Source organism: Calonectris borealis, chromosome Z (assembly GCF_964195595.1).
Source record: "Calonectris borealis chromosome Z, bCalBor7.hap1.2, whole genome shotgun sequence".
NCBI lineage: Eukaryota > Metazoa > Chordata > Aves > Procellariiformes > Procellariidae > Calonectris > Calonectris borealis.
In genome coordinates, this window is record NC_134352.1 from 83102651 (window position 1) to 83130141 (window position 27491).

General features: G+C 42.2%; 1 protein-coding gene across 2 annotated transcripts in view; it reads right to left on the bottom strand.

The window, feature by feature from the left end:
- The window catches only part of LOC142075432 (alpha-2,8-sialyltransferase 8E), a 42367-nt gene extending 17914 nt beyond the window's left edge, over positions 1-24453 (bottom strand). Inside the window, exons 1-2 of one of the 2 annotated variants that reach the window (XM_075136747.1) lie at positions 23506-23767; positions 8450-8557 (exon numbers count right to left, since the gene is read on the bottom strand). In XM_075136747.1, coding sequence (XP_074992848.1) covers positions 8450-8557; positions 23506-23636 — 239 coding nt within the window. In that variant the 5' untranslated portion in view covers positions 23637-23767. Of the gene's footprint in view, positions 1-8449; positions 8558-23505 lie in introns of both variants that reach the window. The other variant, XM_075136748.1, reaches the window with a different exon arrangement.
- Positions 24454-27491: the final 3038 nt, after the last annotated feature.

Here is a 27491-nt window from a genome sequence, read left to right on the forward strand (position 1 = left end):
GAGCCACTGAATAATCATCATGTGGGCTGTCATTCATAAGCTCTGAACCACATCTGAAGCAAACAGCCAGACACTAAGCCTCCTTAGTGTTAATGCTACTGATGCTGCAGCACTTAGGTTGCAAGTATTAATGATGCTACAACAGCACTAAGGAATTTGCAACACAGTATCTGATCAATAAACTGGAAAAAAAGAAAAGTTTCCTCTCTTTCTCCCAGGAGTGTTCATGCTATTTATTTGCTTCACAGCAATCCCCCTTCTGCTACAGACACCGAGGCAAATTAGCAGAGGCAGTCCCTGGAGCACTGGCCAACTTCTCCCCGCACAAGTGCTTCACGTTGTACTTTCCCAGCTTTTGCACAACACCGGGCTCTAGCACAAGGAACATGGGTTCCCTCAAGCCCTGCGGTTGTCCTTTAAACCCAGCTCCTCCGCTCGGCAGGGTCTGGTCCTGCTGGGAGTGTTTGGAGACCAGCCCCCCGCGCTCTCCCAGAGGAAGCATCAGTCTCACCCACTCCCTGGGCTCTGAGTGCTGCTTCTGCCTATTAACTCCCACTCTAAACCATGTAGTTCCCTGTGAACAAAGATACATCTGCCTGTCAGAAAGCTTAATTAGCACAAATGGAAACTGTCCTCCCCATCATCTTCCTCAGTCTGATATCCAGCTAAGAAGCAAGGGTGTAGTGCAGTTTAATTTAATTTATGCTCTTGATTAGTGACAAGTGACAAACCTGACTATGCTGCTTCTTTTGCTACGGAAAAGGGCTGTGTTTCAGCTTTACAAGAATGACAGTCATGTTTTATATCCATAAAACACAGTTGATATGTCACTGCCAGAATATCCTCTCCCTGCATTGCTTTCGCTTCCCCTGCTGAAATCTAAATAACTTTTATCCCTCAAAGGTCGCAAGTCTACAGGAAAACCAACACAAGAATTCATGATTCTTTACAATAGGGAACACAACTACAACCGAATCACAACAAACAGCACAGTTGCACAGGGGATTGCGTTTTCCCAGGGTACCGGCCACTACACATGACTCACTGTCCATTCAGGTCAATTGTAGCTTTCAATTCTACCACATTTATCCAGGATCAAATCCTGTATCTGAACACCACACAAGCTGCAAGAGCTCGGAGAGAACTCTTTTTTTATGACTCTCAGTACTGCATGCCCAGAAATGAGATGCTATTCACTCTGTAATTTTCCATTTTTGACTGAGACTTTCTTCTTTTCTAACCTTCATGTCTCCCATTGCAACCTCACTTCCAGCTGAGTAGCTTACTGCGCTCGCTAGTGAGAGACAGATTTGGTTTCCCAGTACCCCAGCTAACTCTTAGGTCTTTGATCATCTGCAGGCTGGCCCCTGCTTTGATCAAAAGTAAGCTTTTCTTGATCATGCTACATGAATTAAAAAGCCTGAGACTTCAATCCTGTCTTCAAGTGACTTGGATTGAGGCACTCATTTATCTGATATATTGAACAAAAGTTTTAAAATATAATTGAGTGTAATTGTCAGGCATCTTTTAAACAAGACCATTTTCTCCTGCACAAGCCGCCTTCCCGTTTTGCTCGTCCCTGCGGTGCCAGCTCTGCACTGTTTGCAGTGAGGCTGCAGCACTTACGCTGCAAGAGAGCAGAGTATCGCAGGAAGGATTCCACCTACCCTGCAGGAAAAACAAAGATCTTTCCAAAAATATACATTATCCAGTGACTAAGAAACGAGAATAAATGAACCAAGCCCTGCAGGCTTCTACTAAATACTTATTAAGAGAACTGTCCAATTAGCAGTGCCTGCACTCATCAGTATGGGCAGATCCACAGCCAACCTTGGGTCTAGATTCACCTTCCCTACGCAGGAACCTTGCAAGTTTGCCGGAGCACGCTCCCCAAGGCACGCAGGGACTCACACTCATCTGGCAGGGCCAGCATGGAATGTGTGAAGATCTCACATGGGATCTTCAAACCCATGTAGCAAAAATACTGCTAAGGTGGAACATATCATGGCTATAGGGCTCTGGAAAATTCATCCAAACTAGCTGTTGACTTCATCAGAGAGTCCATTGTGAGTGAGCCGCCAAATCCTGCTAGCCTTTGCTTTCTATTAATATTTCTATGCAACAACATCAAAAACTACAAGATTTGGTCAAAAGGTTTAAGGGCCCGACATCAATACAGTGATCTTTTTCCCTCAAAGAGGGCATCCTACCATTCTGCACAGCATATTCTCCTAAGATTACTTTGACCCCGTTTGGAAGGCATGATCCCCATTTGGCAGATGAAGAAGATGATGTAGAGGCTGATTGACAGGTAAGTCCATGGCAGGCAGGAACAGGGATCTTGGGCTCTGCTCTCATAGACTACACAATTACCACCAAGAACAAGAGCAGCCGCTGGAGTTGATGGAAATCATAATGACCTTTCACACTATACCTTGCAAAAGAAAACACCTGTGGACATACTGATATTAAATGAGATCCCCCTGCTCTGAGAATTGGTAAGTGAAGCAGAAATGTTTGATGCCCTTCGATTAATTTACACTTCACTAGGGCTGTGGCACAAAAAATCACATTGCTGCATGTGTTATTTCTGGTGTTTGAGAGCCTGCGTTGACTTGTCCACACCAGGATGGTGCTTGAAAGACTGAACTGAGAGAAGGTGCTGTGGGCACGAAGAAGGAGGCTGGAGAAGCAATAGTCTTCTCCTATACGGGTTGGTGAAACTATTTGATTACCTCCTCCTTGGAGACAACAAATATAAAAAAAGATGGTTCACATTCCCCCTGGCTACCACCTGCTGATGTCAATGTCACTGGCATTAACTGGTTTAAATCTTTTACCACCTTCATCTCTCATGCTACTAGATGTACTAGATGTCTAACTGATCATGAACTTTCAGTATGTGGCTGTAGCTGGGAACAAGATGTGTCATTATAAATATGTAAAAAAAAAGAAAATATAAGCAAGAGAAAATGGTCATACATCTTTGTATACATTATGTGGTAACAGTTCTTCTGAATTACTGCATCCAGTTCTGATATTTCAAGTTTGAGGGTTTGAGACACTGGTAAGAGTTACGAAAGGACCTGCAGAAAGGATTTGCGTTCCAAAACGTATGAGAGGCATATGAAGCTTAATCTAAACATATGGTGACTGCGTAGGGAGACACTGCACGAGGAAGCAATTGCTAGTAGCAGGAAGCTTGTCAATACAGCATAGCAAGGAAGGAAAAATTGTATCTGATGCCTGGAAGCTGAAGATAGAAATGGCATCTTTATTTCAAGGCTGGTTTTCTTTCTAGAAGAACCGGAATAAACAAACAAAAGTCAGGAGCTGGAATTGTTGTACAGGGACTCATGCTTCCCAAGAGATTCATGTAACTGAGGTTAAAAGCTATTAACTCATGAACCTCCTGATCTTTCACCTAGGACATTCTGAAATGTTTGGCTAGATTCGTCTCCTTACAGTGTCACAAGTTTTTCTGGGTTTTGGTAATAGATGGCATCAGAAGTGTCCATTCACCAAGACAAGGGCAGTTTCCCAAGATACCCTGCCTATCTTCCAAATGAAAGATTTTTACATTAAAAAAAACCAAAAGTGTTTCCACAAGCCAGACCTAAATTCGTAAGTTTGATCTTCCACAGAAGAGGAGTGGCTTTTATATTTCTGTCCTTCAAAAGCAGTTCATTGGTAGCTCTGTGTACCTCCCAAGTAACCTTAGAAAAGCGCATGCATCCATCTGTCATATCTCAGAGGTGCTCCTTTTCGGGATTCCTTATTTGATCTGGTCCCGTGACTTCACAGACAGTTTACACATCGGGACAGTTAAGATGATAGCTGTGATACCCCGAGGATATGTTTTTCATCATGACTATGAAAGATCCTGGCAAACTGGTACTGGCTGCTCACTGCCATTCTGATTTTGATCTCCTGTCTTCACGTCTCAACACACAGATCATTTGGGATTTCTTGGCTCTTCTGTCCAATGCCACATCAGCAGTGTGAATTGACCAAACACCCACTCCAGCCAATGCCACGTTGTTCCCTTCTCATCTGTTCACTTACTTGTGACCCACGTCTCCTCAAAATTTCAGTCTAATATACTACCCAATACAACTCTACTGCAACAGCTGTGGGTGTAACAGCAGGAGCTAAAGCAGAAACAGCCCTAAATGACATAGCAAAGTCCAGGCTACCTCCTGCAGTTTGTTCACCCACCTGGGATAAGCCCACCTTGCAGACCATACTTCTGAAGCAACACCACTACCCCATGTGCTTCCTGGGTCTTCTCTCACACAGACTGCCATGCATCTTCGTTTAGAGGTTTTCCCACTGTACAGTGTGTCACCCCTAGAATGATTTATTGGAGAGTATATTGAATTCTAGTTTTAGGGACACTTTGGTGTGTCATTTCTTTCACAGTCACTGTATCAAAACAAGATTGGCTTCTGAGAAGCAGCAGTGGGGTATGCTGCAGGGAGTCCTATTTTACCAATGTAATTTCAGAACTCTTCCAATTTTTAATAAACTGCTGTTTGGTTGTTTTAATCAAGACCATTTCCATCACTCTGATTGAAATAAGCTGCTGATGTTGTTATCCATATGACCACCTGGGAGGCATAAGAAAACACATGACAACACTTACACGTCAATAACATCTCAAAAAACACATTTTGGTTTATCATTGCAAGCAATGGCTTTTTTTTTTTTCTTGTGGTTCTCAAGATTTTAGTATCTTTGTATGAAAATTTCAGCACTGTGACTTAAGGAACATCCTCAGCTACTGTCCTGGCCAATGAGGTCTGATGTCTCAAGCCCTTACATTCATTTTTGTAAAATGTGTATTTGATGAATCCAATTGATTATACTTTCTATTTTGTAGTCACTGAGGACAAAGCTCCAGATTTGTCATACTGGAGAATTCAGTGTACTAATTGACAGGTCCAAAAGTATAAAGCTCACACATCCTCTTGCCCATCAAAGGCTTCTGTGGTCTCACCACCTAAGCCCTACATTGAACTTATCTTCAGCTCAGATGGACTGCAGGTGGCAGAGAACACCATAACCCAACTAATACGGCAAATAGATCATCACATCATTAAAGCAGCTTCTTGGCAAATGCTTTAAGCATGAAGTTGCAAAACATATTAAAAGGAGAACAGAGGAATCAGGGCTCTAGGAAGTAGTTTCATATATTACTTCTCATAACCAGCATCAGATAGAACCCTTTACCTGATTCCCCACAAGGATGTTGTAAGATTTATAATACTTAGCACACGATAAAAAGCAAAAGATAGAAATCTGAGCAATGGCTGATATGTAAGAACCAAAAATAAGCCAGTATTTGACAACTGGTTGACATTGCATCTGAATGAGGGTTTCAGAGAGCCTGCAGCCCATCTAGTCCTCCTTTAGTTGAAAGTACACATCCTATGGCTGTGGGGAGCTGTTGAGTGTTTCACTTTTACTCCTTGCAAGTATTCACAACTTCTTTGCTACCTAGAAGACCTGCAGCAATGCAATATGCATCGAAATGAAGCTTTTGGTGCCCCAAAAAAACCAGCAAATAGAGATCTCTGTCAGGCATCTACCCACAGCAATATTAGATGCCACAAACATGATCCACACTCTCAGTTGTACCACATACTGAGCCGAGCTCATGATATTAGCTTTTATCTCTGTGGCCTGGTTCTACGCAATCTGAAGAAGTGTCTTATGCACTGGGATGAAAAGCCTTGGTTAGTTTGGTTACTGCTGCACAGCGGGGCTGTCTGCAATGAGACTAGGGCTCATTTTCTGAAACTGTGTAATGAACTCCCCCTGGACAGTAAAAAACACTCCAGTTGCAAGCCACACTTTAACTTCGTACATTAGTTAAGGTCTGAATCAGTTTCTACTGAAATCAGATAACATGACATTCTTCGTTTTATTCCTTTTCATGCAATGTTTAATCTTCACTGTTCATTGGTTTTGATATAGCCACTACTCTCGTGAAGTCTGGCTGTCTTGCAATTCTAATGCACTTATTCTCTCAGTGTGCCTTTGCTTTGGAAGTCCTTCATTTTCATCTAATAAATCACTCTTACAGAATGAGTTGTCAATGTCTCTACACCATGTATTAAGTTACATGATTAAAAGATAAAAAGTAGTTATAGAATATACATGGGTTGATACCACATATGTATGAGTAAACATGTATCTATATACATGTAGATATATAAATGATATAAGCTAATGAAAAGCATATTAATATCTAGTTCAATTAGCATCTTTAAACACCAAACCTTTCACAAGGAGATCATAACACACAATAAACTGCAGAGCCACACAGTGAAATATATTTACTGTGTGTATGCTGACATATAATTAGTTTTGTGCACTTTAGACGTCTCTCTGGAGACACGTAAATATATACAATTAAAATAAGTCGGTAAAATGTAGTCTGCAAGTTTTCCATTTGGTGGGAAGAATTATTCATTAGAGGAAGGCTTGTTTTCAATTGATATCAACAGCCTGAAGTTGAGTGTCAGATTAAGACCCTCAGGAGATGTCTAGTGATAACACAGTAAGAAAGGTGATCAAAGGTAAACAGTAAACAATTTATGACATAGCTGTGCAGTTATTCACCACACAGTCTCACCTCCAGTCTAACCTCCGCATTTATACAGTTCTGTTTTATGTTGCTGTATTCTCAGCTTTCAGACAGTAGGCAAATGGATAAATAATATCTATAACACACTAATGTGGAATGCATGTTACAGCTAGACTTATCCCTAACTCAAAATCCTCATCTTCCAGTTCCGCAGTCATTAACATGACACAGTCTTTGAAATTTGCATCTTTTGTTGGTATTATAACCTTTGAAATTTATACCTAACTTGTGCAGTTTAAGCCTGTTTGTATAAAAACCACTTGCATCCTGAACCTCTTTGTCTTTGAAGGGGCTAAACGGATTGAGAATAGTACTGTCGTTCAGTGCCTCACAACCAGTATGTATTTGCAGTCAAGGGTTTTGGTTCCCCGTCCTGCAATCAATGATCATTCAATTGTCTCTGTCAAGGGTGCCTAGAGGGGAAAACCTATATTTATTAATTCTCTCATGTCTTCAAGAAGATTTCTGTCTTTGTGCCACATTCAGTTCTTTTATATGCCAAGTGCCTAAACTGAAGACTTTGCATATACAGACTATAGATGCATACACAAAAAAGACAACAACAGTAGAGATAGATAGATAGACAGACAGACAGACAGATAGATACACACACACACACATACATACACAGAATGAATCATTTTTCCCTTGCTCCCTTGCAGCTTAAGCTGGTTCTTTTTTATAAAGAACCTCAACTAGTTAAACCAGCCGAGTGGTGGGTAGCACTCTTACAGGATCACGTTACAGCGAAGAAGAGCTGTAACAGGAATTGCAGCATTGCTGCGGTTCAGTGAGACTGGATGATTTTTGGCACGTCTCTGTACTTCCGCTTGCCTTTGAAACGCTATCAGCTCCACAGCTGTAGTGGCGTATGGTTACCAAAATATACTGTGATGATATTTTAAACAAAATATGTAATTTATCCAAAGGGAGTTTTATTTATACACAGGTATTAAATGTAAGCTGCTTTCAATTATTTTATTTTTTCTTTAACTCACAGTCTTTCTAAGATTACGTTGCTATTTATTGAACTTGATACTACACGACTCAGGATTTTTAACCTCTACAACTGAGGTTCCAGGAAGATACCCCTAATAATCATCCCGGATTTATGCAGACGGCCTGCAACAGCCATGGAACTCTTTAAGCACAACTGCAGCCAGCTTCCTGACTATGCACGTGGCTCTTCATGACCCTTCAGATACCTGTCAGTCAAAAGGATCCTACTACAAATTTATAAGTACAAAAAGTGCAGTGGCACATCAGTGCTTCTCATGTTTTCAAAATACTGTAAATAAAGGAAAAACTCCGTTCTTATCTTGATAGAACACTTTTTCCTTACTAGGCCCTGGAAAGATTTCAAGTTAAACTAGAATACATATTCTTAGAATACATATTCTATTATAAAGAAACCCTCGGGCCAGATTCTCCAGTGCGGTCTGCGTGCATCAGTACTGTCATGTTGGGACATGGCCCACCCAAGTCCTGCTCTCCCACACTGCCACATATTGACACATAGCATTGGTGGGGGAATGGAAATAGGAGAGGCCAGGACACAGAAGTCACCCTCCTGCGTACTATATGGATGCTTATGGCATATTCCAAAGTGGCCCCAAGGCCTTGAAGGGGGAAAACAGCTCAGCATTTGGGCATCTCTGGCATCTTCTGTGCCATGGGGAGCAGCATCGAGCAGCCAAAGCAAGCTGGAAGTCTCATTTTTCATACAGCCTGTGCTCACATTTGTGGTTCATACAAAGAGAGAGAGATCTCTGTAGTCATTCCCTCGGGTGTTGGTACCTGGTGCCTGTGTCACTGCCACTCTTCACTGCTCCGTCATCCGTGAAATTAAAGGTGCCGGTCCAATTTGCCAATTCCTCTCCATTCTGCCAGCTAAACTGCAGCCCTCTAGCAAGAAAACGAGGCAGTTGATATTTTATATCATTCATTAGGTTAAGTCTATCAGCATGAGTTCTCATGCCCTTTTTCTTAACACAGAAATGTGACTACGACACATTAATCAAAAACAATAAAAAGATACCAAGAACCAGAAGACATCATCTTACTAGTGGAAACAATTAATTTTCACTTCCCATAGACTCTTCAAGTCCTTGGCTGAAAACAACACCAGACTCCCCAACCAAATTGGAAGGCCATAAACAACATACATATATGCTCATAAACAACATACATATGTGTGGAGCAAGGTGGAAATTTCATTCCCAGAGACGCAAGTGCAAAAAGCTGGAGATTTATGTGAAAAACTGCAGGACCAAAGAAGTAAACCCTCCAAACTTCAATTTTACATCTACAGTAGTTGTTAAACGTGGTGGGCATTGGGTCCTTTCCTCTGATTTGTTGGCCATGCCAGCAAAGGATTTGTCATTTGATGACTTCTCTAAGTCACACTATATTGCTTCTTTTCCCTGTTTGGGAAGATGACGTTTTTTAAGACAATGCATATCACAATCATCACAACTGCCTGTTTTCCAAACTTTCATAAATTCATTCCAAGACCCATGATGCCTGCAGTCTTCTGGAAACTCCACCTATAGTTGGGTAGAAATCTCAGATGTAAGCTTTAAAAAAGCTGGGTCTGAAGAAACATTTGACAACACAAGTCAAATCCTTCCCTTAGCTCAGAAGTCAACGAAAAAGATTCTCGCAGTTGTTATTTTTAATCTTCTCCATTTTAACCCAATTTCATGATTTCAGAAGCCTGGCAGCTGAGTTGTGAACATTTGGTGCTGCCAATACTGAAAATTAACTTCCCGGCTGGGCTGTGTGGGGACAGCCAGGAAGCAATCTGCCAGCCCGCTTTGGCCAAAAGAAAGGGCATCCAGGACCCTGCTAGTTTTCTTGGTCAACAGACTTATTACAAGGACTGGAGAATCTCTCAGACCACATCCATCCTCTAGGTTAATTGGCAGCAGTTACAAGCATAGGAAATTAAGAAGGAACAACATGGGACATTAAAATAAGGCCTCTCTGCTTCCTGCAGCAGGGAGTAGCTCTAAACAGCTCCAAAAACATATAGTAGGAGTTTATTTGTTCTGTATTGTGGAAATGTGTGCACATAACTTCTTGTTGTCATAGTTGTTTTAAGACAACCTTGTCTAACTTCGAGTATCTGCAGTGCAGGCATTTCCACACGAGCTAATTGTCTTTGTTCTTAAAAATCAGTAGAGATTGGCTCAGTACAGTTAGTTTAGGGAAAGATTCATCCGATCAAAGGCTGACTTTCACCCTAGGGCGAACCGATCCATCCCCCAAACTCTTCCTCCATCAGCAGTAGAGGGAGCCCAGGGTTGCTTGTAGTATGGGGAGGCATGACAGAAGGATCCCACCACCCAAGTGAAGTGCAGTACATGTCACCACAAACATTTTTTCTGACCTAAAACCAAGATATTTTGAAGGAATTTAAGAGTTTATTGTTGTACGTTTTGTGCCTTTTAATCTTTTTGTTTGGGGCTTTTTTTTATTGAAAACAGACTTTTTGGTAAAGTCATTTTGAAGGAGAAGGAATGCTGAAGAAGGTAGGGAGCCATTTCAACACTCTGAACTGAGGAAAGAGCTAGCCTCCTAAACTGCCCCCTCCCCTCCCAAGCTGCCTCCCACCACAAAAGGTGGGAGAAAAGCACTATGAAAATATTGAAAATCTTCCTCTGAATCTTTCAAATGCATTTTCATTTCTTGCATGTTCTCCAGTGGTCAAATTTTGCTTTTTCAAAGAAAAACTTTTTAAGTATAAAATGGGAACATTTCAAATATAGAAGCCAAATTTTTGCTCATAGGAGACCCATTCTGACTACTTCTTAGTTAAATACATCAATGCAATTCTCCTGTTTTCCAAAAAATCAGAACAAGTGGAAGAGACTATTCTGATCGTCATAAGCAAAATGAGATGATATCGCACTTACATCTGACATTCAGCTTGGAGAGAGCTACTTTAGTGATGAGTTTGGAGAATCACATCAAAGGGTGTATAGGTTATGCTATAATGGCTATAGGGTAATGCAGTGCTATGGCTTGTCAGGGAGTCCCATACCTTCTACATTGCTCTGACAACTTTTAATCAGCTGAGGCTGCCCAAGGTACGACTTCCAAGTAGAATATTGGTGTGAAGAAAATATGAGAAAATTCTCACTTTTACTAAGACACCTTCACTTTTAGGCTCATTGAAATAAACACTTATGATTCTCTCCCATGTACCACAGTCTAACACATTTTTTTGCCACACTAACTGGTATGGAAACATGTTTCTTTTGAATGTGTTTGTCTTTGTAAAAGGCATCTAAATATATGACCTTAAAAATATGTTTTAATTGCTAAGGGCAGCACTGAATGATACATGGGGAGAGAGAGTAGAAGTGTGGGAAAACTAAGTTGGAATTGTACTTTTTAATTGGATTTAAATTAGATATTTTGGGGCTTAGATATTTACTTGCAAACTGAAATAGAGAGCATTAATCTAGATAAATAGCTGGTGTCGGTGTGTCCTTCAGAGGTGAACTCTCCTAAAGCATAGCCAATATTCAGGCAGATGAAATGAAGAATTAAAACATTCAGTAAAGTCCTTTCCCTTTGTACATCTTCACTCCACATGTAACAGCTGGAAGAAAAGCTAAGTAAATGTTCAAAGGCAGAGGGGGGTGAATCTGTCCATAAAGCAAAAGAAAGGATAAAACCACTCTTTAATGCCCTCCTCTCATCAAGCCTTTTTTGGGAACAGTGTGTCCTGCAGCTGAGGCACCAAGTTTAAAGGAGGACATGCACATTTTGGGTAAGATCCAAGAGGAGATCAGGAAGACTAACACTGAGGAATGGTAGATATGTCTTATGATGAACAGCTTAAAATACTTAGCTTTGAAATGGCAGAATGGGGGATCTAATTGAAGCACAAAAATATCTAACGAGGGCAAGCAAGGGTCTGGGTATGACACTTCTACATGGTAAGGACAAAGTACAAAGTTGTGAGCTGAGCTTAGGGTCAGGAGCAAGCTCAGTGTCCGACCCTGAACCAGACAAGGAAAGGGGACCACGCAGTGCTCTTCTTCCAACAAACACGTACTCAAGAGGTTAACAACACATAGACTTATATATACACAAAACACACCACTGGAGAAACATTACACAGCTCATAGGACTCTGTGTCTCACTGTGAGTCTGCAAGACTGAGATCAAGCTGCTGCATTGCATTTTCTGGAGTGATGGTACAACAAACCTCTTCCTCCTGGTAAGAACAACTCCCATGAATAATGGTTTGTAGTATTAGGACTGAGTAGAAATCAGGGATGAGGCATTTAAAAACACTGACCTGAATTAATTCTGTTCCTAACAAGATTACTGAGAGTTTTACCATTGATTTCAATCAGCCTTGAGTTGGGAGATATCAATTTTAAAAATACAAAATTTTCTAATCCTCTCAGTTGTGAGTCGTAAGTGTTCACAAAAGCTGTCTGGCCAAATTTGCAAACAGCCTGAGAAAATAGAACAGAGACATGAACTGCTCCATCAGTATATTTCTTTGGCATACTATGGTAGTTAAATTCTAACACATTCACTCTCAGCAGTAAATACATTTTAACAGGAAAACAAAGAAGAGGTAAATTAAGCTTCTGTGAATCAGAATTGCAATAGAAAAGCACATGCAGGATGGAAACACAGAAAAGAAAGAGAAAAAGAAGCAGAACAAAAAAGAGGGTAAGGAAAGATTAAAAGAAGGGAAGGAAAGCAGAGGAAATGACTTAGACATAGAGGTTTCCTATGTAATTTAGACAGCTCATGTCAAAGAGTTTAAAAAAAACAAAAAGCTAATTTTAAGCCTGGGATCATTACCAATGATTACCAATGGTGGAACTTCGCCATTTGCTCAATTTGCCCTAATGTTATTTCCTTCTAAAATCAGTATGTTTCCCCAACGCGTGATGCTGATGATGACAAGGGAAGACTTTATAAAAGACGTAATAACCAGAAACACTCTTAGTGCAGAGATGCTATGTTTTGCCCATTCACTGTAAGCAAATTTCTCATCAAGGTTTATGGACATCATTAATCACGGGACTTACCCCCAACAAATAAGAGTATGAGCAATGTTGTGCCTTGCGTTAGAGAAGCTCCATTAAGTTGGAAGTCTTAGCAATAAAGACCTTGAGTTTCAGATAAATGTCAAAGCAATATTTTGATCCTAATTGGTAACTGTAAATGTTGAATCAGTATGTGGTCAAATAAACACTGGCGTAATGTAAGAATAGCGGGAGGGGGTGAAAAAAACAGAAAATTAACAAAGCAGCAGTAATTCTGAAATGCTTGTCAAGACCGGCTGTCAAGAAGCAGCAGGAAGCAAAGCAAAAAGCCTGTTGCCACAATCCAAACAAGAAACAACTCCTGCATAAGCAGAGGTTTTAATAGCAGAGGACGTCAAATAACTATGAGGTTTTTGAACTATAAGGCGAGAATGAACAAGTGGATAGATTGCAGCAAGAAGCTTCATATCCATGCTGCCATCACACTGAGATCCCACCTCAGGGGTGTCTCATTGCCTTTCTAAAGCGCGAAGGCAAGGTGAAAATTCAGCTCAGACAAGAAGGCAAGGCTTTTAAAAGGGAGCTATTCTACAGCTAATAAATGGAGAAGACCCAAAAGACTTTAAGCACAGTTGGCGGTTCTCTGTGGGCTCTAATCAGAGAGCCAGCCATGACATGTATGCAGCAGAATTTATTCAGGAGAGACCCACATGCTTTTCAAGGCATAAGAGCAGTTTGGTGCAAGTGGCTGAGTAACACAGAGAGCAGCACCTATGGGTAACTGGAGGACTGAGTGGCAATGGGGGCATCACGCAGGTGGTGTGAGAAGAGCACCTGCCAACCCATTCACCAAAAAGCACCAGTTCATCTCATTTAGTCCCAGCCAGCAGGCTATTTCCACTCATCTTTCAAGGTGACAGCTACCACTACCCCCACCCTGCATCTACCAGAGGCAGACTAAACCCAAAAGCAAGCAAAACCAGACAGAAACCAATGTCATTTTATACTGGTGAAACTAAGCCAAAATCTGACTCAGCTTGCTGGCTTACCACAGATGGTCAAACAAGGGGAAGCAGAGGAGTCTATAGACTCCTTCTTTGAAGGGGTGAAAGGAAGATACAAATGTCCCCAAGAGCAAAGCAAATTACTTCATTTTCTTTCTGAGCTCCCTCTCTTACTTGTCTTCACTTTTCCTGCTCTTTCTTTCTAACAGTTCTCATATTCCTTCTCCATATGCATTCTCCCTAGCAAAGAGGCCATTAGGAGGTAACAGCAAGCCCAGCTTTTGTGACTCCAGCTCCTGTTTAAGTTACAAGCTAATAGTATATACATTAATTCTGTATACATCATTAATAATTTTATAATCATATTTCTACAGGCCCGGTCATGGTGCTGCACTACACTGTTACATACTACCCAAACACAGAAGCCATATACAGTCCCTGCCCTGACAAACAGACAGTCCAGGCTACGTATAGGCTTCCTAAAGTCAGTGGAAAATCACTTACTTTCACTGTACCTCAGTTTCCCCATTTCATAATTCCTGTGCCCTTGAGAGGAGGAACTGAAGACTTCAGTGTTAAATGATCGCGCTACTCTCTTTGAAAATGGAAAGTGATGCCCCTAGCCTACTAACAGGGATGTCACAGAGGTATAGGAAAGTCAGATGGTTAATCTTGCTGAAGATCCAGTTCCTTCTTTCTGCAAAATAAGGCAAATATGACTCACTGTGTCCACAGGGTGTTTGGAAAATAAAACGAAAACAGTGGTACGCATGAATGACCTGCAGATGAGAGTGATTGAAAACACTCACTAAAATGGATCAGAGACTAAGAGGAGGTTGGGTAAGAAAGGGGAATATCAGGAGCCTCCAGTGTGACAGACTGCTGCACAAGCAAAGACAAGCATAGGAGCCAATAGAGATAACAGTAAGAGGAGTTTTGGAGAAAAAACAAGGATCCGGGTTTTTTTTTGCGCAGCCCAGAAGCAGCAAATTTATTTACACTGCACTTGAAAAGATATCAGAGGGGCTCGAAAGGAGTAAAGCATCCACTAGGTAACAATGAGATGCTGAGATCAAACCAACCCAGCAGAGTCAAGGCAGACTAGCCTCTGCATCCAAAAACTCCCCTTTCCTGACAAAAGGGCCAGACTAAGTCCCTGAAGACAATAAAGCTAGATGACAAGAGAAAGGCAAATGCTTACTTGAATAGTTTAATATCACTTCAATCACTCCAATCCATTTTGAAATAAATATTCAAGGCACAGCAATCTAGAAAGACCCAGCACAGATGAAAGAAAGAAATATAAATCTGCCTGTAGCAGTCCAGGACCAATTCACCTGTGCTATAATGCCAGAAAAATACCATGTGTGCGTGGCCTCTTTCAGTGGAGAATCCATGGGCATAACCCTACCAGGTACAGCACAAAGAAATAAAACATTTCAGGGACCAAGTCATGTACTTGAGCAAGATGTCGCCCTTCTTATGTGAGTCCATAATAAAACTCATGTTTGCATTCACCGGAAGCAGAGTTGAATCCGAGCAGTCCAGTTTAGAAAAATACTTATTTCTCCAGTAAAATTAGCAAAATGCAAGTTTTAGTCTGGATACATACACGTACGCACTTCTGCTCACTGCATTAACAGAGACCAATCTTTGCCTCAACGACCTATGGCTTTGCAAGTTGACTGACAGTGGGTAACTGCTGAGCTGATTGCTTGCTATCTTATTGGGAGAAAACCCTTAGAAAAGGTTTTGAAAATATGTGGGAGAGCATGAATGGTACATTCACAACAAAAAGAAGAAATGAAATAATATGGGTCCCGTGAAAAACAAAATATGGATGGAGAATGTGGAAAAGGGGGACGTCTGGTTACAACACACACGTGGCCATACAATACTGCACCAGGGACAAGCTTGGCTCTACATGTTAGAGGGAAATGGTAGTAATAAAGTGGTGGAGGAGTATATTTTGACTAGCACAAAATGCAAAATTGGAAACATAGGTGGGAAGCTTCTGGATTATAACCACTGTTATACAGAAAAAAAGCTTTGTTTCATGGAGCACATTTCACGTTTGGGTTAAACCTTGTATCGGATATTCACTCGCAACATCTGAAAAACCTGATCTAAAACCACTTCCCAAGAAAGATAAAATAGATTCAACACCAACATTCAACTAGTCTGCTTAAACAGGACAAAGTGTTAAGTAGGACATCAAGGACATCACAGGATACCTTTCAAAACAATACAATCTCTCCTTTTCTCATCTGTGGCTGGAAGATAAACATCCAAGGAGTAATAGATAATCTGTAGCAATTCTATTTGTGATAATTATTCATAATTAAAATATTGTTATTTGTAATAATTAGGGGCAACACAAGACCCACAACAGAATGAGTTGATATTGAGGCAGGCTGTGAACTTTTCAAGAAAAAAAGCCAATCAAGCCCCAAGCACAGAGGCTCACAGGAAATCCCAAATATTCTAAGAAAGATACCAGCAAATTCTGACATTTGAGGCAGTCGCTCAGTGCAAAGATACCTGACGCAGCATAGGTACCACAAGCAATCTCACCATAGCTTTAGAGATCAGAGTGAGCTAATTGCTTTGCATCTCATGTTTCCAAAACTAATATATTTGGCACCAGGTCAAGCGTCCCTACACTGCACTATATTCTCCGATGTAAACATACCCACAGAGCCCCAATTGCACTGAGGACTCATGTTGAAGACGATAAGCTATTTGGAGTCAATGTGTCTGTACTCAGTATCAGCCACAGGAGCAGGCAATACTCCCTCTCTCCATGCATAGAAGTGGAGGGAGCAATCTCCTCCTACCATTTATGCAAACCCTCCAAACTGTTGACTGTCCAAGATTTTCAACTGGGACTGTGAAAAGCCTAGCCTTGGCTGTATTTGTTCTTATGGAATGTGCCGTGAAACTACCAGTGACAGAGATTGCTTTTAAGGTTTTCATCATGAGAACTAAAGCATAAAACTAAATAAATAAAGAGGATGTGGACTATCTGCAGGGCTGGTGAAAAAGCAAAATGGATGCAAGCAACGGAGGCCAAGGATGCCTCAGAAAAATGAGAGGTTAAGTCCACAATTTGCCTGAGGGAGGCATGGACTGCTGAGCAATGAAAACACTTGAATTAAAAAATGAGAAATGAAATGAAAAAGCAATCAAGGGTAAGAATGAGGCACAGCGAAACTAAGAAAATACAAAGCTTTGCACAGCGATTATGTCTGAACCAAATTCAGCAAGTGTAAGAACGATCAGGAAACTCCAATCAGGGCAAAAATAAAAGACCAAATTACCAGGAGGTCTGCAACACTGGCCATAGAGGTCAGCAGTCACAGATGTGATTGCTCACAGCTGGGGTTGTGGGGGACACAGGTGTCGCACAACTCAAAACAAGAAGACTGGGTTCTTGATTTGGCTTTCTACAAATGTAGGTAAGACTGAACTTTGAACCTGCCCATACACATAAAGAGCAAACAGCCAATTTTTTCAAAATGACATAAACCAAGTTGATGGCAGGTTATAACAGAGATGTTTTTGAAAGAAATGTCACGGGGTTTAAACCACTTGGGATGAAAGGGCTTTGATTCACAGGTGTTGAATGCTGGGCATTGGCAAAACTCAACCATTACTTTGTCATACAGAGGCAATGGATCTGTGTAAAGTGCAGAAAGCAGAGTTAGGCTAGATATTCAGCCAAATATTCAAAAAGAGCTGTTTGAATGGACAGAAGTAGGCCTAGATCCCTGTACAACAAAGACTGAAGCAAGCTGCTACTGGGTATTATGTGAATTAGAATTAGGATTTAATTGTCTCTGTATTAATCAGTGAGGATAATGGCCACCTTTTGGCTGGTAAACAGGACACCTATAATTCACCACTCCAGGGCAAGAAGCTTCTGCAGAGCTCCCACAGCCCAACATGATTCAAACCCTAGGCAAACCAATGACTCCTGTGCGGGGTGGGCTTATGGGAACCGGATTAGGGACTGCCGGGTGGCCACAGCGAAAAGGGCAAGTGTCTGTATGTCACTCTGTAGTGACTCACATTCCCCATGGTTTGAGCTCAGGAAGGACCATGGTGTAACATACCAGGGAATGACATGCTCAGGATAATGCAGTTTGCACATGTAAAATATTGAAATAACTGACTTTAATTACCTTAATTTACTGTGATCTTGGGAATGGAGAAGGACTGGCAATTCACAGACTAGATCAGCAGGTGTTTTTGCCATCTTAACAGCAGAGGTGCAACACAACAATGCTAGAAATAAAGCAAGTCTAGCGGGAGCAGGGATTCAAACCCTGCCTGTTTTCTGCATCAGAGACATAGAGCACTGCCAGTGAGCTCAAGAGAGGAAATAACATACCTCCATGCTCTGGTACTAAAACTTCAGCCACGTGATGCTTTCCTTTAAAAGTAAATGAAAATTATGAGTGAGAAAAAAACTCCAGGTAGCAGAAGGTAAGATTTTGGTTTTGGGACACTGCTCTCAATAAAAGTCTCTGTTGCAGCCTGTGACAGAGCTGTGATTGTTTGCAAAGTTTTGCAGAGCTTTAATTCACATGCCACGTACTTGTGAGCTCTCTCCTTTTTTTTGATGTGGGGAGGCAGGAGCGTTATGTAAAGCAACCAACAGCAGCAATGAGAAAGGGAATGGAATGACCAGCGGGGGATGACTTTGCAGGCAGCTGAGTTAATCTATCAGCTCGCTGTTTGTTCTGCCTCCTCCGGCCCATTGCCATCTCTCCCCCAGCACAGGCTCCAGTGCTCCTCTGATCTCTCGGGGAGCTGGTTCAGCTCCTTGTCTTTGAAAGGTTAGTTAGGCACGATGGGGGTGCCAGCCCCCCAGTCCCCATCCCCTTGAAATGCGCTTGGGAATACCGTGTAGCATGGCTGGAGTCTCAGCTTCTCCTGCGACGCTAGACTAGATCCGGTCACTTTAAGGTGATGGCCATATCCCATACATACACCTACTGGTGTATATAGCTTCAAGACTTTGCTGTCTCCTGAAGCTTCCAGTGCTCTTCTCTGAAGAAAACCGACCAAAACCAAGATCGGCTCTGCAACCCCATCAGGGATTCAGCAAGGTGACTCACGGGTCGCATGTCATTTTGCTGGGATAATATTTCACTCTGGTTAGAAACCGAGGGGGCACAGAGCTGTGTGTTAGAGAGATGACTCACTAGGTGACCTTCAGCTTACGTCTCTTGGGAAAAATATTTACATGGAAAGAGACTTTTAATACTGGAATAGATGGTCTTAGGTTACAGTTAACATCTTCAGAGGGTGTTATGAACAGGCCAGAGGAGCACATGCCAGATATGGGGCAGGAGCTCTCAACTGACATGAGTTGGCTGTAGTTCCTCAAGAGCCCAGCCTAGAACAAAACACAACTCAGGCCACATGCAGCCTCCGTGTCCACATCACAACTACTGCTGTCGCTGGTGTAAGTAAGATATGATCTTGTCTTATAGCACAGTACTAAATGATCTCTCAAGGTGTAGTCCAGGTTTATCTTCTGTGGTTTATTCCTTATTTGCCCATGCTGTGCAAAAAATGATCATAAGCTGTCTTTTTTATGCGGGTGAGGAAAGGGGTAAAGATGTCTGGGGATTGATTTGCAACTGTTGAATAAAAGCTGCTTCAGAAATACCAAAATGGTGGTATAATCTCAACTTACGAGAGTTTTATATTAATTATAGGGTACACACACATAGGAGTGATGTTTTATTCTCATTTAAAAGATGTAAAGCTTCCCTGCATGGGAAGGTTTGCTGTTTCTTGCTGTGTGATTCTTTGAGTTATTGCATGTGCCCCCTCTGACAGACCCCAAGATAATCTTTGTTCAAAGTCTTTAATAGCTTTGAAAATGTGTTCTCCTCACGTGGCTGAAAAAAAAAAATAAAGGGGCAGATTCCCTTCTTCAGCTGACTCTCACCCTGTGCAGAAGTCAGGCTGTTAAAAAAACAGTATTTAGTGAATTCCCTGCCAATAGAATATCAGTATATAGCAAAGTATTGCTGTGATATTTTTCCCTTGCCAAAGCAAGCAAGGACCGTCCTATTGATCTCTCCCATGCTACAAGTTGGGAGCTCAAGACAGGGACCATGTCAACGTTTTTTACTGTAGTGGCAGTTTCCCGATGTGATCCAGGATTATTCCCTGCTGGCCAAACAAAAGCTCACAAAAAAAGGCCAGCCCTCAGCTGAGCATCTGATTCAAAAGAAAATTCAGCTGAAAGCCGAGCGCTGGAAAGATGAGTCAATACAAAAGCAAGCGGCAGCTCTGGATTTAAGCAGAAGTCCACAGCATTTAACCTACTTTAGCAGATCAATGCAGCAGATGTTTAATCATCACATTAATCCTAAAATAAAAATAATTACCCCAGAGAACCGTATTAGAGTCCCTTAATTATATCTCATTTTATCATCCTTTTTACTCAGGATCAGGAGCTACAGAGACCAGAGCTTCCCGATGTCATTCTCCAGCTTGCAGTTTAACTCTCATGTTAGGACTTTAGCTGCTACTATGGGGACGAGGTATTGGCCTTGCTGAGAGCACCCACATCCATCCCACTTGGGGGAAAACTGAAAAAGGGAAAAAAAAAGGTGGGCAGGATTCTGCTTTCCAATGACACGGTACAAAACAGCAGGGGAAGGAGCAGAGAACGTTATGTGGTGGGTGAAAAATATGTGAATACCTAGAAATTCAATCTCTACATTCTCCCCTTCTTCCAGCAATGCCAGAAGCTCATTAATAGCTCATTAAGGGGAAGAGAGGACTTGACCAGAGGCTGGGCCCCTTATCAAATTTGACTGAGCAGAGTTTATTTCCTGGAGCATCCTCTCCTGCCTGCAGACCTGCCATCCCCACAGCCAGGCTTTGGGAACATGTCCGTGGGCAAACGCAGGACCATGAGCCTTCATGGCACCCTCCGTGGACAGCTTCAGGTGGGTTTTTATAGCAATAAAACCAACCCATTCCCTGCTTGTAAGGGCAAGCTTACAGCCATATAGCTAACTTTTCCATCTTTCTCCCAGAAAAGGGTGCTTCTGTCCACACCACTTATTGGGACCAGTCCCTAGTCTATGCTGTCCCCTGCGTTGTGCCCAAGCTGCTTGTTTTAGGTCAGATTCCCCCTGCCTTGCTGGCCTTTACCCATTTCCACCATCTTCTTGCAGAGAAACAAGCTAGCCCTGTGTTATATTTAGGCTTAAATGCATTATACATTTACTGGAATAGCACTTCAGGGCAGTTTTCAGGTTTCTCTAAATACACGAGGGAATTTCTTCCCGCTGCCTTGGGAAGAGGCCCAGAGGCCTGTTACTGTTGCAGATGTTGGGATGCAAGCAAAGGCTATCGTAAAACAAGCAGCATGTTGAATCCTAGCGAGTAAATGGCTTTAGGATTAGGCAGCGTCCCCAAGCTCCAGCTTGGCAAGTGGCACCAAAGCTATAAATATCCCACTTCCCCTCTGCAAGGATGCTCTCCAAAACCACCAGCTCCACTGTGGTTCCTGGAGGTGCAAGCTATAACATGTCCAAGGTACCTCACAGCCGGCATCAGCTTCTAACAGGCGACTTAACACCGGAGGTTTGTGAAAGAAAAGTAATTAAAGGTTACAGCTACCCCTGCACGGAGCGGATTGGCGATCAAACTGCCCGGGAATGGTCACCATAAAGTACTGCAGGGCATGAGAGTGAGAGAGGAAAAGAAAAAGTGAAAAAGTACCTTCATGATAATATTATGGTAACGACGTAGGCTGCTATGTAAATCACCTTTCTATCATTAATAACTGACAGCCTGAGACTGCCACATTCTGCATTTTTATTGCCATGAAAGATGGGAACTACCACTTCCCAGCAGAAAGGAGTCAAAGCGCTTTTTCCCTGCACTGAGTGGGGGGGAACCCTCTTTGAGACTCTTTCATGTGATAAAAAAAAAAAAGGAAAAGAAACAAATCATTACAAGCTGGAATAAAAAAAATAAATAAACAGTGTTTTCCAGTCAAAGTGACAAAATCTATGCACATCTCCCTGCTTGAGCCCCTTTGATGGCAGAGTGCTCAGAACCAGACTTTCTCCTAGCAAGCCCAGGAATCGGACGTCACCCTTTTTTGCATTCCCTGCAGCCCACTGATGACAGAAGCATCTCCCAGGGCACGAAGCAGGACAGAGACTGGCCACAGAGATCACTCAGTGGAAGAGTTTTAGTTGCACCTTCTCACCATTTTATCTTTACTTTGCTATTTTTCATTTCAATCTATACTTTGGACTTATTTTTCATTGCTGTAATCCTGTCACAGTCATTTCAACTTAGAAAAACAAGTATTGGCAGGACTGCGAGGCCTTTAGGACAAATGGGAAAAACTGAGAAAATAAGGCAAGATGAGACCTGAACCGGTCATAAAGTCATCCTCTCAACACCAAGGCAGCTCAGTACCACTCTCGTCTACCTAACAGGTTCCTGAAGCCCCCAAAGATGGAGATTTTATACCTCCTCAGGTAGCCTTATTCTTTAAAAGTTCCCCTTCATGGTCAAAGCCAAATTTTTCCTGCTGCAACTTAAGCCCATGACTTCTTGCCATCTCATGAGTCTTCATGGGGATGTGTTTATTACCTTCCTCTTGGCAGAAATAGTTTGGGTGTTTCAAGACAGTTATCGTATCTCCCCTCAATTTTCTCCAAGCCAGACAAACACATGTTTTCTACACCTCTGCTCATTCTTGCTGCTTTCCTTTGGCTCCTTCCAACTGAGTCACATCTTTCTGGAAGTAAGGTGCCCAAAACCAGACGGAGTCCCCCAGCCAAGGCCTCACTGCTAAACAAGGCATACAAATTGCTCTGTGGAAAAACTACAACACTCCTGTCTATACATATTAGTATCATGCTTGCTGTTCCCCCCCCAGTGAGAAACATTTGCTGATTTGTCAGCATTTTGCTTGCTCTTGGCACAAGGCAAACAACTACCTGAGTTGCAAATCAGGCAAGAACCAAACCATTGATCTCTTCTGGCAAAATGCAGCTAAATTCCAATAAAAAATTCCACAGCAGCTGCCTACGCTACTGAAACCCACTTACCTCAAAGCATGTAAGAGAAACATTCCCCTTTATAAAATCATACAAGCTGTAACACCTTAAGCTAGATTTAAGTAAAATAAACTCTGCACAGGTCAAGGTTAAACACTTGAAGATCCCCACTGGTGTTTGCCATAAAAAGAGCAGTACCATTTTCAGATCAAAGACTGATGTGCTTTACAACAAAGCAGTCTCAGCAGTAATTAATGAGAATACCGCAGTGAAAAAATAAAGTGTTCTCTCCATTATTTGGAACACTAATATTGCCACTTTGATTTTAGGAATTGCATCCGCATGTTTGTTTCTAAAGACATTAAAGTTTAGACAATGAGCACGCTACCTTAATTCAACCTCTCAGGACATTTCAGTTTGAACTTACACAGGATGAAAAGTCTGTATGGCAGGGTCTGATCAGGGGCAAATACTCAGGTGGTACAAGTCCGTCTAAGTCTTAAGTTTAAGACCTAGATTTTTGCAACAGCTGAGGATTAAAACACAATCTAAGAAACACAAAAATCATTATATTCTGCCTAACATTCTCCTTTATTAATAATCTAACAGACATTACTGATGCTGGATGCACCTTCCTGGATTGACAAGATATTAATATTGTCAGCACAACACCGAAAAGTGGTTTGAACCAGTATAATGGTATGGCTGGATCTCTGTCTCCATTCAGTCCGATCAGACAACTTTTCCTATTCCCTCAAATCCCCCCTTACCTTTTGAGATAGTTTCTCCCATAGAGGATCTGCTGCAGCAAGGTGACCACGGCAAAGGCGCAGATGAATATGAAGAACAAAGTTCTGTTTCCCAGCAAATCCCTGCTTGAGGAAGGGTCAGTGTATCCCATCCTTATTAAAAGCCACTGAAGCTCTGCTGGGTAAAATTCAGTTCGTTGTCACCTTCATGCTGGGAAGCGGAGGGGAACGCTTGCTGGCTTTTCTCTGAGCAATCCAAGGACAAGGTATTCCATCGTTTGGCCCTTCTGCCCCTTCCTTGCCCCTTTTGGATGTTAGCTCCAGGATTGTGCGCAATGGCTTGCTTCCACGGTAAAGTTTCCAGGAGATTCAGACGTGGGTAACATCTAAAATCATCTCTCAGAGCTCTTTCAGCGCAGGCAGCCTGTGCTGTGCAAGAGGCATTCTGTTCCCTCTAAGCCTCTCTTGAAAACCCGCTGCTAGCAATTATCTACTTCAATCCCATTTTCATATTCCAGATGGGGGAAGCTGCAAATAAACCAGAAAACTGCAGCCAATGGCAAACACAGGGCTCCTGCAACCCGCGTTGGAAACACATAGTCGTCAGCTCTTCTTTGCTTCTGCTCAGTGATTCCAACAAAATGTGCTTGCAAGGAGACGTGACTGGGGTGTGCTATTATTGAACAAGCATGTAACGATCATGAGGAATTCATTCAGTCCCCTGCAAAAAACAACAGCAGCAATCTGGTCAGGCTAGCAGGAAAGCTGCATTTTGTATAGCAGCGTGCCGTCCGTACCGTGCCTTCGGTACTGTAGCATTTGCATGCAGAATGCAGTGCCTGTAGTCATAGACCGCTCACTATTTGGGCTCCTATATTTCCCCTGGTTATTCCTCCAGAGCAAGCATAAGCAAGGTCACTGTGCATCTCTTCAAGGACAGAGCTCTCAGTTCCTGCATGCTGATTTATTGGAGGCTCTGAGTAGCCTCACAGTCGCAGAGAGGGAGACTGCCTCTCAGTGCAGGCTCTAAGAACCATTCATTTAAAGAGACAAATATTCCGATTGTTCCTCCACCAGAAACAGTTCTCTTTTGAAAGGGCAAAGCAACAAGACCTTGTCCACGGCCATCATAACTCCTCTAAAAATCTCTCCATTGTCAGGAGAGGCTCAATTCAGCTCACAGGGAAATCAATGGGAGTTTTGTTGCCGATTTCACTGTGAGCAAGATCTGCCCCCAACCCTTAGCTTCTTAAAACAAGCTCCAATGAAAGCTTTATCCATGAATGAAACGTCCTGACTAGGAGGTTGTTTTGCCCCAATAACAGATGGGAAAAGGATTTTTACGACAAAATGTGGAAAAAAAAACCCCTTTGTCTAAGAGAATGGGAAGATTTTTTTGTGAATAAATTTTCCAACAGTTAAATCAGCATATGCAAAATGTTCTACTGTGCCAGCAGCCCAGCTGTGCAAAGCAGCAAACAGGGACTGTTTCTGCACTTTGTCTCAGCTGTAATTGGTGCTGCATGGGAAGAAGGGCCAAAGGTAACTTTGTGTAACCCTTTCAACCCAGTTCCTGTTGCCAGGGCTAGTCCTCAGCATGACCTACAGCAATTCAGGAAAGACAATCAAGGGCTAAAGCAGGCTTTGCCTTACCTAATTTTAAGCAACAAAAGTATCAAAAGCGTTTAAGGTAGGAACCTCGTCACCCTGAACTCCTGCAGCCCTTCAGACACCCTTGACTTTGCAGAGAAGGTGTAGGGATCCAGCCTCGTCCTTCTTCAGTCCCTTCCAAAGCTCCCACATGTGCATTGAACCCTGCTAAATGCTTCAGTTATCACCTGTGCATATAAAAAGTGTGGTCACCCCAGGTCAGATCAAAGATTATCCAGCCCACTGGCTTGTCCCGGATAGTGGCCAGTGATGGATACACAGGGAAAAGTAGAAGAAAAGGACAAAGACATACAGATACTTCCTTGGAAATGCTGTCCCACCATTTTGTGGTTCAGGGTCTTTCTGAATCGGGGGAAGAAAAACAATATTTTGGTTAGAAAAATAACTGAGTTGGATGTACTCATTTGTACTGTACTGGGACTAATACAAATACCAGGGACTGCAAGTTAAATAGCAAAAGCAGTTTGATTCCCTCTTGTCAAAGTCATCAGCTCTAGGGCCAAATATGTTTCTTTTAACAATCAGTTCATGTAAGCCCATATAATACAAGAGTGTTTCCATATAGGAACCGTACCATTTAGATGGATCTAACTGCATACACTTCTCAGTAACAGGAAAAGCAGTGTGGCCATCAGAAATCCCAGGTTGGGACCCAAGATACTACACTGGCAGATTTGTATGGGGAAGCTGAGAGGTAAGGCCTGTAAGGGCAGATGTGAAGGAAAAGGTACTTAATGCTTTGATTTACTGGATTTTTACTGATAGCTTTGAAAATCCTCTCTAAGAAATTTGTCTCAATTGCTCCTGGAGTTATTTTACAATAACAGCAAAGTATCAGAGAGCAGAATTTGGCTACTTGTGACCTTCTATGGGTGTGATGCCAGTTTTGCAGATTTTAGTATCGCTTAGGTTTTGGTGAAAACACTTTCAACCTTTCTTACTCTATTCCCCTCCATTCAAAGTTATTTTTTCTTGAGGTATCTGTACTGTAGTGCACCAAACTCATGAGCCTAGCAGATAATTTTCTCCTGGACTGATGGTCAGCCTAAGCTGCAGTAAACAGCCTGGAAGCGCCATGTACTCTCTTTGATTTTCTGTGTCCTCTCATCCTTCTGTGCTATATCGGAGCTGGCCAGAAGATACAGCACCTGAGAGGCCCATGTGCAGGAGAGCTGCACGCCTAAAGCAAAAAACAAAGTACAAAGATACATATTACAAGTGAAGAGGTTTTTCTGTGCCAGATCTTGTGCAGACACCGTTCCTTATGTCATATGTAACAGAAATCTGTTTGCTGCCTTCAGCCGAGTACTACAATAACACTGCAGAACTGGGAGCAGAGCAGCTCTGTGCATGCATAAAGCAATAGGATGTCTACCGAAAAAATTTCAAAGGACGCTAGGGTTGCCTGCAATGTTTGTTGTGAGTGAAAATAGTCACATGGTGCATGCAGAAGGGCTGAGTGAGCAATGCCAGCACTCCTTCCCAGGGACCCTTTGAGAGTTTGACTTGTCAACTACAGGCCTCCTTGAAAGCATCAGGCCTCTGCAGAGAACAATTTAAATTTGTTTTAATGATTTTACACCCTGCAATTAAGCAAGCAACGGGCAACAAAAGAGCCCCTCCAGATTTTGAGAAGGGCCTGGGGAAAAGGACATTTCAGTAAGTTGTGTTGCAAACACGGATTTGCTGGGCGTGACTGGGCCTCAGGTGCTGTGTACGGCATTGACTGCTAGTCACGCAGGCATTGACCCTGCAACGGGCAATGTAGCTACAATGACACTGGTAATATACAGGGAGTCCAGGCCACATCACGCTATACTCCAGTTAGCATCATGCCAGAGCACGGGAACCCAGTAAATAAGATCTCTTCCATCACCAGAGGGTCAAGTATCACTTAACTAGTATCAGCCACTCAAAATACCTCTTATGAGATGGTGAGAGAGAGATGGATAAGCTGCATAATACACACAAGCTCAGAAAGGGTATTCTATATTGTTTCTTGGAGTATAGACTTCAGAGGCTAAAGCAAAAGTGGCAAAATGGAACTGCTCATAGTCTGTCATAATATGAAGCTGCCAGAAGCAGTCTGTCTTTCACATTGCTGGCCTTTACTTGTTGTATGTGAGCTGCTTGATAAATATCATCAGAGATAATCTATCACAAGAAACTCCTCCAGTGAGACTCTGAGCCCTCGAACACAAACATGAATATGCTCCAGACAGTAATACCCTCCAATGGGAGTTCATCGTTTGCTCTCAAGTCCAAATGAAGAAGAACTGAATTAAAAAAAAAAAAAAAAGTTAAAATTGAATCTCAAAGACAAAGAAATCTTGGCT